The 14,005-nt window shown below is 41.9% G+C and overlaps 1 protein-coding gene across 1 annotated transcript in view; it reads left to right on the forward strand.

Annotated features, from left to right (window-relative positions):
• Window positions 1–14,005, forward strand: part of anos1b (anosmin 1b) — a 67,082-nt gene that overhangs the window by 18,317 nt on the left and 34,760 nt on the right. The window contains exon 2 of the mRNA XM_034700308.1: window positions 5,123–5,170. Within this exon, the coding sequence (XP_034556199.1) occupies window positions 5,123–5,170 (48 nt within the window). The remainder of the gene's footprint in view (window positions 1–5,122; window positions 5,171–14,005) is intronic.

Here is a 14,005-nt window from a genome sequence, read left to right on the forward strand (position 1 = left end):
AGCTTTTTTCATGGCCTTTATTCAAACCTCCATCCTGCACTCGTCGTCCTGGATCATCTTGCAAAACGACACGCTGGAGAACTATGGCAACGGTTTGCAGCTGCAGCAGCAGAAATAGACAACAGGGAGATTATGAGAGGAAGGAGACAAACTTGGAGCTCTGACCATTTTCACACATATTTTCAGTCTCTTGTCCCTGCAGAGAGCGGGCGTGACTGACAGTTTGTCAGTTTTAGAAATTTCCCCAAATCACAAGAAGCAGGTCTCACCAGTCAGAAAGAAGCTTTTAACTTCTCAATCTGAGCTCTATTTTAAGATTGTGTCACAGCCTTAATCTCGCCCTCACTTCATCCTTGACTCCTCTAGCTGCTATATTCGACATCTCTGCAAAGCTTTAAAAAGAAATAAATCCCCAGCTTCATACATCAAAGTCCAATTTAGCTTCTTTAGCAGCTATTTAAGCTAAGTGGTGAAAATGCATCTGTTTTAAATGTGAAGAGTGAATGAGTCAATTCAGCATCTTCTGTACCGTGAAAGCCCTTAACCCCTAATCTCTGACCTTTGACCTCTGCACTGTTACCCCAACTCTAACCCCTTAACCCTCATCAGAACAGAAGCACAAAGGCCACTTAAAATTGTGTGTGTGTGTGTGTGTGTGTGTGTGTGTGTGTGTGTGTGTGTGTGTGTGTGTGTGTGTGTGTGTGTGTGTGTGTGTGTGTGTGTGTGTGTGTGTGTGTGTGTGTGTGTGTGTGTGTGTGAGGAAAAAGGGTGAGCTTGGTTCAGGCTAAATACAGCACAGTCAGGAAAGGGCTTAGGAGTCGTTAAGAGGGCTTATCCCACACTCGGACTCACACTCACTCACTCACACACACACACACACACACACACACACACACACACACACACACACCAGAGGCTCCTTGGAGACACACTCACATGGCAACAGGGAGATACACAAACACACACACACACCATGGTATTCTAATAGTTGTTTTGATGTTGGATGATGGCACCATGATTGTTCAGATGATGATGATGATGATAAAGCATTTCAGAGGGAAGAGTAGCAGTTCCCACACTGACTGACTGAAGGACTATCTTACAAACACAAGTTTAAAATGGCTGACTGTGCTTCAAGCATCAAAACAAAATAAAATCTTTATTTCTCACTTATTGCTTCTGGATCAGTTGTGGTATCTATAGACACCACACACGTTTCTTTCTCCTCTCCCCTCTCCTTTCTATCTCCACTAATTATGTCTACTTTAACTTAATGTGACCCCAAAATGTCATATTTCTGAGTATTTCTTTTTACTTTGAAAAGTTACACAACAGTGGTAAAATAAACTCCTCAAAAGAAATTGAAAACGTTAGTTGGCTCAATTATTTCTCCCCTTTAGTAATACCAACTGGCGTTGTGCTTAATGTCAGTGGAAAGCCTGATTAGTCACCTTTACAACAAGATTTAATCTGTAAGGATTCTGCATTTGTGGAATGAGCAACACAGCTAAACCTGTGGGTAGCGCCCCCACAAATGTGCCAAAAATCCCCTACATTTTTTCCACATTTTCCACAATTTTTTAAAAGTCATGGAATAAAAAGTTCAAATGTATCTCACCAAATCAAGATAATCTAATCAAGGGAATGCAAAATGATTATGAGAGTAGAAAGGAGAGAAGGGAGCTTTATAAAAAGGCCAACAACTTCTGTTTGTATTAGGGATGACCACAATTAATCGATTATCGATTAATTGATTGTTAAGAAATTACTCGAAACACAAATTTTTGTTATCAATTTTCCGTCACGTGGAACAATCATCATGTGGTCTCATATTACACTCATCTATCAGGGAGGTGTTTTAAGTTTAAAGCATGTTTGGATGTGAATCAGCTGTTAAAGGTGTTGCGCACAGCGGAGACGCTCAGCTGGCGGCTGCGGCTGCGCGTCAGGTCTCCACGTGCGCTTTTTAAAAGAGGATCAATACAAAACTGCTGCAAACAACAACACAGACACAAAGGTACACAACTTTAAACAGGACATTTCCCACCTTTGGATACGAAGGCAACAGACAGGTGGGAAATTCAGGTACGCTATGTTTACAGACCAGCAACATCAGATCCGTCTGAGCTTCTCTGCAGCGGGACTGATTATGACCCGGTTGCGCTCCCGGCTGACACCTGACTGAATACACATGTTTATTTTTCTCAATAAGAACGAGTAGACAGAAAACTGGACACTGTGAGTCTGAAGTACTTTTCTGTTAGTATTATGAGCCTTCACTTTATAAGATTATGTCCACGGAGAATATTTTAATGAGCCTGATCGTTGATATTCTGCGTGTCAAACATGTACCAGTATTCAATCCCGTCAGTTATTTGCATTTTGTTGCTATAGAAAATATAATTTACGGGTAAAATAACATATTTGGCTTTGTTTTTGACGTAAGAATAATAATGTTTTTTTTATCAATTAATCGATAATTGATCGTTAACATTTCCAAAAATCGATCACGGAAAATACTTAAAGGGGACATATCACGCTTTTTTCATCAATATATATTGGTCTAAGAGGTCCCCAAAACATGTCTTTAAAGTTTATGCTCAAAAAAACACTTTGAAATCAGATTTTGGTCTGCCTGAAAAGTCCTCTTCTTCAGTCCTCCTCAGAACACTCTGTTTTCTCTCTGACCACGCCCCCTCCGGAAGTTGATGTGCCTCAGCTCTCCAGCACGTTGATCTAATGTTTACATGTTGGCTGAATATACACGGCTGCTCAGAGATCACGTTACTTCAACCCTCTGAATCTGATCCTGACGGAGAGGCGCCTGTAGCAGGACCTTTCTGAAGGACTGGTCACAGATTTAGTGTTTCTTGTTGTTTTATTTATCAGTATGTAGACGTGTGTCTTGGTACACAGCTACGAACATGTAGCTATGTGGCTATGCTAACTAGCGCTAGCACTTATCCATGATAAATAAAAATCATCCACTAGATCTTCAAATCTGCAGACGTGGGGAGTAAAACCGACCTCTACCAGAAAGGCAGCAGGACCTTTCTGAAGGATTGGTCACAGATTCTGTGTTTCTTGTTGTTTTATTTGTCAGTATGTTGACGTGTGTCTTGGTACACAGCTACAGCTACAGCTATGAGCATATAGCTATGAGCATATAGCTATGTGGCTATGCTAATTAGCGCTAGCACTTATCAATGACAAATAAAAATCATCCACTATATCTTCAAATCTGCAGACGTGGGGAGTAAAACCGACCTTTGTGTTTATTAAGACAGCCTACAACTAGCATGCCTCCCTCCTAAGCTCCTTGTTAGCACACATGTGTGCAGGGAATGAAAAACGGAGGAGGGATTCAGTATTATTTTATACAGTCTATGGGCTGAACAAGCTCCGAGCTCTGACTCCGTGACAGACCGGATATTGTTGTTACGTAACAAAAACACTGAAGTCTGAAACGGCTGGTTTCAGCACACATTTACAGAAAGGTGTAGAAATCAGAACAGGGGCAGAATGGATTTTTTTCATTCTCGGGGGGTTTGTAGACATGCCAGGGAAACATATTTCAGGTAAAGAACCATTAAAAAGTCAATTTTGCATGATATGTCACCTTTAAAATGTACATCCCTAGTTTGTATGTAGCACATGTAACTAGTGGTGGACAGAAACAAAGTAAATTTACTTGAGTACTGTACTTAAGTACAGTTTTTGAGTATCTGTACTTCACTTGAGTATTATTTTTTGGGGAAACTTATGACTCTTACTCCTCTACATTCAGAAGACAACTATTGTACTTTTGACTCCACTACATTTCTATCAGTGCTCTAGTTACTCTCTACTTTATCTTTGAAGTCAGCTCATGAATTTCCTTCTCTTTTCTGAAATCTGATCCTAAGACAGTAAACTGTGTTTGTGTTGTTCTGCTTGTCTCAGTGGTTTAGTCGTACCTGTATATCGTGCGTCTCCACGATTGAACGTAGAGCAAACACAGAGCATCACTCAGATCAGTCAGTTCATGTAGAGGTGGTAATGATGGCTAGAATTCTCCACATGAGCACCCATGGTCATATCTTCAGCCCGTGTTAGAGGTTTTTAAATGAAGAATGATACGTATGGTTTGAAATGTTCTCCCTGTTTCCCACTCTGCCCAAACAAACAAACATTCACTGTCCAACCTGAGAGAGCGTGTTGAGCTACGTAACGTTTGTTTCATTCCAGATGAACATTTCAAACTAAGGTGTCTGTGGAGTAACTTAGTGTCTGTTTTTATTCCATGGTATAGTTTTTAGAGATTTCAAGTAATGGTTTCTAAATAAACATGATGTAACAGAATGTACTCCTATGTATTCTTGACTGCACTCATGCTTTGTAAAAATACAAAGTTTTAAGATATTTTTAAGAAGTACTTTGAATACTTCAGTATTTTAAAAGCAAGTACTCCAGTACTTTAACTCAAGTAATAATCTGACTGAACAACTTTCACTTGTATTGGAGTAATATTTGACATAGAGTGTCTCTTCTTTGACTTAAGTAATGAAGCAGTGTTCTTTGTGCCCCACTGCATATAACTGTGTCATCATCTGTTATCACTCACAGCTGTTTAGTGTTACAGATAAAACTGCTGAGGGTTTCTATGAATGGAGATAAAAGTTATGAGTAGAAGTGGGGTTGGTTTGGTTTCCCGTGCCGTGGTCATGAAGTGACGTCTCCCTCTGTCACAGTGGTTATACAGACATGTTTACCGTTGGTCTTGACTCACTTTGCAGTAAGTGCACACACACAAAACACACACACATAAAAACATACATCACCCCAGCTGACGTGGTCTCTGTCTGCTTCAGCAACCACGAACACAGTGTGCTAAGTCCTTTTGCACCTCAGTGATAATTAAGTAAATAAAGTGAAAGGTTAAGTTTGAGTCTCTCTGCATGGACGGTTTTCTCTGGTTTTGCAGTTCGGTTGATGACCTTTCATTAACAATATTTTGCTTTCCATGTTCTTGTTCATTGGGGCACTGCTGCATGAATAGGTCACATGCAGACAGCGCGTCAAAACACAAAAGTGTATTTCTCTCTGTGTGCTTGACTTAATCCTCTTCCTCTCTCTTTTCCAGAGCGACCAAGTCTTGGTTTGGTGTGAAAACCACAGACGCTGCTCACAGGTAAATACACACATTCACTCAGACGTGACCGGCTTACTCAAACATGAATCACAGAGACTAACTCTGAGATGAATCATATCCTAAAGCTACTCATAACCCCTACATAAACCCTAAAACCCAATCTTGGGTAACACTCACTGACGATAGGCTTTGTGTGTGTGTGTGTGTGTGTGTGTGTGTGTGTGTGTGTGTGTGTGTGTGTGTGTGTGTGTGTGTGTGTGTGTGTGTGTGTGTGTGTGTGTGTGTGTGTGTGTGTGTGTGTGTGTGTGAGGGTCTTTGTTCTCCTTGTCAAATAGCAACGCTCACTGTTTTTGTTTTGAAATGGAACAAGGTCTGATAGCCTGAATCTCCTGCATGTTTCATCGCCCTGCTGGAGCTAATTGCTGGTAGGTGAAAGAAAATTGGCAGCAGCAAATCTCCATCAGGAGGAGTTTCAGCAGTGATGAGGGCTTGGGCTCCCTTGTATCTTGTTACATTTATATACGGACTGTTCAGTCTGCATTTACGAACTGTTTGTAATTTGTGAACCTCACTGCATTTGTGAATGGATTTTTTGAGACTGCAGGGCAATGTCTGTAACCAATCAGATGTCTCACTCCTATGCAGCCAATCATAGTGTAGATTCCAGGGTATGTGGTTGTGAAGCGATCTCTTTAGCCATGCCCGAGACCAGAACGCACCGAGACCAGAGCGCACCGAGACCAGAGCGCACTGAGACCAAGACAAGTCCATATCATCCCGCATTTAGGCAGTTATTTAATGAGGGCTATGTTTGATCCTTTGTTGATCCTAAATGCGGGATGATATCGACTGGTCTTGGTCTCCGTGCGCTCTGGTCTCGGTGTGCTCTGGTCTCGGTGCGCTCTGGTCTCGGTGCGCTCTGGTCTCGGGCATGGCTAAAGAGATAGCTTCACAACCACATACCCTGGAATCTACACTATGATTGGCTGCATAGGAGTGAGACGTCTGATTGGTTACAGACATTGCCCTGCAGTCTCAAAAATTCCATTCACAAATGCAGTGAGGTTCACAAATTACAAAGTGTTCGTAAATGCAGACTGAACAGTCCGTATATAAATGTAACAAGATACAAGGCAGCCCAAGGTTGAAATAAAGCTCAACGAACTGCTGTACTGTCATCTCGTGTGCACGAGAAAGTATCTCGTGCACACGAGATACTTTCCAAAAAAAAAATTCTGCACATGTCACTTTAGGGGCTCCGTACTTATGTAACAAACACTTTTATTAGCTGTTTTGGACATCATTTTGCTAATGTCTAAAACAACACTAGTTGCTGCAGATGTAACCTGAAAAGAACTCTCAGATTTACTTAAACTTCAATGCTTTAAATCATTGTTGGTTTTCTACAGCAATTAACTAAGTAAATAAAATCCTTTTCCTTTTAAAGCGATGTCCAAATTTTGCAGCTTTTGGCTAACTAAGTAGAACTTTAGAATAATTAGGAATGCTCTGAAGTGACTAATTTCATAGTCATTTAAATGGAAATTTGAATTCCAGTTAACCCACTTCTCCAAAAATAACGAAAAACGTAGAAAATAGTCCATTTAGCAAAAATATGTCACACATCTAAACATGGCATCACAGGAACTGCAGGTAAACCATGTCAATTTGGTTTGCAGAGCGTGGGTAACGTTAGCATAGCTAGCAGCGTCAGCCTTGGGTCCTCCTCAGGTTAACATCCACATGCATGTGTAGGTTACGCATTGCCCCAGTCAAGTGTTTATATGCTCGTTTAACCAGATACAGCCTACATACCCAACCACACTGTGCTTGTTTACATCCGGGTAGTACAACACAACATGATGAAGGCAGGAGCTATTGACTGGAGCTACAGCCCCAGCTAGTGACAAGATATGACAGTCATTTAAAGCTGCTGTTGGTAGGAATGTGTAAAAAACGTTACTTTTTTTCTGCTGGGTTTGGAGAAAAGGTCATAATGCCCATCGGTACTCATCGGTCAGTGGAGTCATTTGAGACTATTGAGAAATCTCTGCGTTTTCCAATGCCTTTGAATCAAGCAATGTTATTATTCCCCTTGTTCCCGTTATGACGTACCAATCAGAGCTAATCTCCAATCCTCTGTCCTGGTTGGTTAAGGGGCGGCCCCTACTACATCCTCCGATTGGTTATGAGTCCGGCACTATCATGACTGCACACGCAGACCTGTGTTGGGGGGCTAAGAGGAAATCTGGTTGGGAGGGATACTGTTGACATTCAAAGTTCCTCTCTCTGAACAGATGTTCACTCTGTGACTACCAACAGCAGCTTTAAGGCTTAAAATAATGTAAATAATAAAAATGTGTTTCTTTTGACTTCTGAGTGTGACAACATTTAATCTTTAAGTCGACTAAATGTGCACATCCCTTCTTAGGACATAGGATAGATTGTTTCACATCACATGCTAATAAAACATTTTCAGCTGTTTTGATGAATTTCAAACCACGTGTTATGGTCTGAGTAAAAGATACCTTGAACCTATCCTGGTGTTTTAGCGGAAGATAACAGAAACAACCTGACACAGCAGTCTACACAACCCAAAGCTTGACACACTCCAACTCTCTCTCCAGAGACAGAGAGAGACCTTCTGTCGCTCTTCTTGTTGATGGAATCCTCACATTCACCACACGACTCCTGTAATAGCAAAGGTTGTGTTTTTAGTTGAAATAACCTCCTCCCCTTTATCCCCATTATCCATCCACACTGGAGCAAAAAATTATCCCCTGTTTATTCACTTAACACTGCGTGCCAGGAGGCTCCACTGTGTGTGTGTGTGTGTGTGTGTGTGTGTGTGTGTGTGTGTGTGTGTGTGTGTGTGTGTGTGTGTGTGTGTGTGTGTGTGTGTGTGTGTGTGTGTGTGTGTGTGTGTGTGCTAATTCATTGTTTGATTTAAGAGGAGTTTCCATGCTGTGTGTATTTTTAGCTGCCAGTCTGTCCGTTCCTCCAGCAGCTTGCTTTAGCTTTCTGGACATAATTGTCAGTGCTTTAGGACCTCTGGTTCCATCTCAGACACACCGACGATTGGGGGATAAGTTCAACATGGATCCTCATATTTTAAATGAAAGATCAATTCTTAAAAAAAGGAAAGGCTGAAAGATGAAAACTGAATTCAGGGAAACATCATCGGTATTTGAAAAGAGAGGAACAAAAAGATGGAAAAGCCCATTTTGATCCTTAAAACAACAAACCTGTGATTAGAATTTTTTCTATTGGCTATCTAACGATGCCGTGTAGTCTGCTGAATATCTGTCCACCCTTACCTTTTATTCACAGACCTTAACTCACCCAATATTAATGACTTCTTGACAGATCCTGTCTGCTTTCTAACTGATGTGTTTTCTGAACTCTCCGTTCAGGTTCAGACTTATTTAAAAGCCTTGTCTCAGCTGAAAGCACACCTGAGTCGTATTTTACTTCTCGTAGCATTGGCAAGCTTTTGCTGAGAATTCACACGACGGACGGATAAGAGGAAAGGCAAGAAACAGGCGTGAGAGTGGGAGCGTATATCAATAGTTTGTGTATGTTGAGGTCAGCTGGGGTTAATGTCAACACCAGCCAAGAGCAAGTCTACCCCTGTTGGATTCTAAAACATCAGACATCAACTCTGTACTTTACCTCACACCCCCTTACAAAAACACACTCAGCCTTTAACCCCCAACTTATCTGCATCCTTTCTTTCCTTCCGTCTCTCCCTTCCTTTGTTTCTATTCCTGATGCTTAAAGTTCAACAAAGAAGCAGAGAGAGCGAGAACAGAAAACATTTAAAACCATGTCTAAACTTTATCACCCTGGCTTTGTGCCTTGTTGTTGTTAAGGTGTGAGTACCAGTGCGGCACTATGCTGCAACACTCTCTGAAACCAGCCAATCAGGGACAAGGCTGCATAAACCACAGTTTTTCCCTCTCAGACAGCCTGATACTGCGCAGACATGCTCAGTCTCTTCTTGGTTATTATTAATTTTTTTTTTACCATTTTACAGTCTGTTGAAAGTGGCCACAGCCCAATTTGTAAAAGTCACCGGAGCAGGCCAACACAAATAAATTAGCAGAGAAAAGCACATATCCCAGTCCTGGGCCATAATTGTCAAGATTCATCAAAATAATGAATTACACAGCCGAGACGTTTCAGAGCTGTTCAGTGCTCCCGAGGTATGTATGTATTTTTGTGAACAGGATTTGTGGAAGATGTTTCGGGCTGGTTGTTATTTTATTGATTATTCATCCTGAGAGCATCGTACAAAACGCCCAGTTCACTTTGTTCCTGTTTCATTACAGGCTAATGAATATTCCCAGCTCTCTGTTGCACTTTATTTGAATAATTCCTCCACTTGTCCCAGAAAAATATTTATAAAGGAAGGTAAACCAGATTCCAACAGGTTCTAAGGTCCTACAGAGACAGTATACGATATTGTTTCATATATTTTATTCATGCTGGATGGAACTCTATGACGGTTTTCTGGCTCACCACTCTGACTGACATTAAGAGCTCCTAAATGATACATTTGAGTTACTTTTTGAACTTTTCCTCCACCAAGACTATTAATCTACATTCATGGTTTTGTGTGAAAACCTTCAACACCTTGGATTGACTGACATAAGACTGTGTTCACACCATAAATAATGGACTTAGTATCCGTGATGACACCCATCTGTTTCTGAAGTGCTGTTTTGAAGCCGATCGTCAGCAGATGCCATATTGGAAATGCTGAACTCAACCTAACTTCTGTGGAGCTAGTGTGAGGCTTTGAGTCTCCTCATTAACAGCTACAGTGTTCCCACCTGTCAACCAAGTCAGCTGTGCCTGTAATTATGGAAAACACGCAATCTTAATATCTTCTAAATTGCAGTGTTATGAAAAACTTCACCCCCTGTACAGTGTGTGCCGATAGAGAAATGACCTATCTAAGACTACAGGCTGTAAAGATTGTTTTTTTTTAATTGGTGTGTATGTGGTTTCCGACACTTCCGAAGCCAGCCTCAAGCAGATGCTTTTGAAACTGCAGCTTTTAACACTTCTGCATTGGCTTCAGTTCTCGCGGCCGGAGGTTGCTGCTTGGTTCGCACACATTCATGATCCTGTCTTCAGTTGTTTCTGCAGAATTATCATCAAACGCCATCATCAGGTCAAATATGAAACTTCTGAAAGCAATATTTTGGGTTGAAGTCAAATTCCTGCAAAACTGTTGGCGGTGACGGCAACTAGTCATAATAAGCTAGAAAGTGCACATTCAATAAGTTGATGAACAACGTGAACATAAAACAACACAAAGGCAATCAAAACTAAACAAAAGCAACACATGAGAGAGTGAGGAATGAAAAGAGCTGCACAATCAAAACAGGACAGTGGTAATATAGAAGGGCTACAGAGAGTCTTTGATGCTGCCCCACCTGGGTGGATGGAGACTTGGCTGATGTGACATCAGTTCCAGGGGAGGATGTAAGACTTCTCATATACCTTACTTACACTTCAAACACAAGCAGTCAATCATCACTCAATCAATCTTTATTTATATAGCGCCAAATCCCCACAGATGTTATCTTCAGACTCTTTACAAACAGAGCAGGTCTAGACCGTACTCTATGTTCTGTTATTAACAAAGACCAAACATCAAGACAGGATAAGATCCAGTCCCATCTTACAGACAGGACTCAGTCTGATCTCATCTTAATCCACCAGGAGCAGAGCACTTTGCAGCATTTAGCAAGTTACAGTGGCAAGGACAAACTTCCTTTAACAGGCAGAAACCTCCAGCAGGACCAGACTCATGTTAGACACACATCTGCTGAGACCGTGTTGGAGAGAGGGATAGAGGGAGATGAAGAGAGAGAGATGATAGTGGTGAGACGGATAGTCGTACTTGTAGCAGCAGCTGGAGTCTGGAACGTCCACAGCAGCAGGCCGTCTACGGCAGCGACTCAGAGGAACCTACAAGACAAGGGAGCTCAGAGACTCCAGAAAGGTCTGTGGTTAGTAACTTTAATGGGACAGGGAGAGAGAGAGCAGAGAGGGGATCCCAGTGTGTCAGTTCCCCCGGCAGTCTAAGCCTATAGCAGCATAACTAAGAGCTGGTCCAAGCCTGATCCAGCTCTAACTATAAGCTTTATCAAAAAGGAAAGTTTGAAGCCTACTCTTAAAAGTAGAGAGGGTGTCTGCCTCCAGGACCCTGACTGGTAGATGATTCCAAAGGAGAGGTTCCTGATAACTGAAGGCCCGACCTCCCATACTACTTTTTGGAGCAAAAATCGAATATTATCTAATTGCAGGCAGCCAGATAGATAACTTTCTCTGCTTACATTACAGTCCAATAACTGTGCTTGGGACACCATTATAGGATCCATGTATTGTTACAGTGCATCGCCCAGCCTTTGTCTGGACCATTTTCTCAGCGCAGAGAAAAGAACATATAAGGTCAGAGGTCAGTGTTTCCCAGCATTTGGTTTGTTGAGGGAGGAACACTCCTCTGTACCGTTTCATTTTCAGACAACCTCACTTGGGAGCTACATTTCTGTAATGTTTATAAACCCAGTATTAGGGCTTTTAGTAAGACAAATCTAACAAAATATGAGATGTTCTCAACCTACACTCAGCTGCAGGATCTCATAAAGCCGTTTGGCAGTGGAACAAACTCAATAACTTCTGACAGAGATTTTAAGAGACTTATTTGATGACTGCTCTTTCTTTCCCCTGCTCCCTTAAGCTCCTTTCTGGGTCCCTATCCAGACGTTGAGCTAAGCTGGACTCGGTTGTTCTCACTGAGTTTTTCAAATGTGTCACACGTTGTCAGTCTGTCTGCACACACACCCACACACACACACACACACACACACACACACACACACACACACACACACACACATACTGACAAAATGGTGCACTGTGACACTAAAGCACACATTTCACTTCTCAAGTTATACACTGAACTTAAAAGGCAGAAAGGATTCATTATTTTAGAAAACATGGAGGAAAATGTTGAAGAGCTAAAAAAAATGTTTCTTCTTTTGTTCTTCAAAAGTTGGTTTGAAAAGATGAGCTTTTCCTTTGTTGAATAAGGGTCCTTTGTCTCTTTACCAAAGGCCACACACACACACAAACACACAACACACAACACACATGCACCAGGAATGTTGCGAACACATATGGTTTGTGTCACATCATCAGTGGACGTTCTCGCATGGAAAAACACATGCAAGTTCTCTAAAACTGAACTACAGCCCTCACTCAGTTCCTCCATCTGTTGATCCTTCTTCTGCCTTCTTTTTATCTACCCCCCCCCCCCCCTCTCTCTCACACACACACACACACACACACACACACACACACACACACACACACACACACACACACACACACACACACACTCTCTCACACACACATGTAGAGTAAATGTAGTAATGTGTACCAGGTGTGTTAGAAGTAGCAGGATGTCCACCAACAAACAGGTCTGATGCAGAACAAAAGAACAGAGCTTCAGTATCGAGCCACTGCAACTCCTCTTCTCCTCATCCTCTCTTCCTCACGTCTTCTTTATAACTCTCTCTTAACTGGTTCAAAGGCTCTCTTACACCCCATTAAAGGGTCCTGTATTTCAGCCCCCTCACATTATTTCTGCACTGGCTCCTTCTTCCTCCTTTTTTTTTTTAATCATTTGCTCAAGTGTCAGTTGGCTTGTAGAGGAATGTCTGAAAACCAGCAGATGTTAAAATTCCAGGACTTCTTTCAGCAACATGATGTGATTGAGATCAGGTTGGATCAGAAGGTGTCTGTAGCTTACAGTCTGTGTCTGAGGACTCAACAGTGCTGTGTGATGAATACATTTAGGCATTTACCATTAACCTCTCCACCAACCAGCCTTAAACCTGGATAATCTTATTGGCTTTACCAGAATAAGACTACACCCTCTGTTAAGTAAACTGCAGAGTGCATATTACTTATTGGACTGCATTAGGGATGTTCTGAAGCTATGGAAGTCATAGTCAGTGAATAGAAATTTAAAGTCAGACTAGCCCACCAGTCTAAAGGTGATAACTGCAGAGAAAGTTTTTATTTGTCAGGGTTAGGTAGTTAACAACAGTAATGCTAAATAAAAAATGTAAAAAAAAGGTAGATGTTTGTTGTTTGCATGGTGTTGACATGGCTCAACATCAGGCAGAGGTGGTGCCACCCATACTGTGTGTGTTAGAAAATGTGCTGTCCTTGGAAAACTCTGATCTTCATGATGATAAGACTCTGATGAGAGCCGTCCAAATCTTGTTGAAGGCGTCCACCTTCTAGTTGTATTTGCGGGAGGAACCCTCGGTTGATTTTGGCACCAAACCTTTAAGATTCTAAGTAATATCCATCCGGTATGCTGCACACACTGGTACTCTGCACACATGTGGTACTTTGGGTTGAATATATCAAATAAACTCTGAAGAACTGATGACAAGCTTAAAACATAAATTACCATAAAGAGATTTACTCCTTGTACCCCCTGAACTGGACCGTGTACGTGGAGTGAGCACATCTGGTCTTTCTTTTGTCTCTCTTTCTCTCTCTCTCTCTCTCTCTCACTTCTTTTTCTCTGGACCTGTTTCCCTATTTGTCTTTCATCTCTTCTCTCCTTTTCAGCTGACACTCACTTCATCCCCCCCTCCATCCTCTCCGAAACCACATCTCTCCTGCCCTCCCGCTCCCATTTCCTCTCCTCCCTCTCGCTGAGTGTGGCTGTCATCCCTCTATCGTGGCAGGTGAGGCCATAAAACAGCAGGAGAGGCCAGAGGTGTGTGTGTGTGTGTGTGTGTGTGTGTTCGTGTGTGTGTGTGTGTGTGTGTGTGATTA

The sequence above is a fragment of the Notolabrus celidotus genome, chromosome 2 (genome assembly GCF_009762535.1).
Source record: "Notolabrus celidotus isolate fNotCel1 chromosome 2, fNotCel1.pri, whole genome shotgun sequence".
Taxonomy (NCBI): Eukaryota; Metazoa; Chordata; class Actinopteri; order Labriformes; family Labridae; genus Notolabrus; species Notolabrus celidotus.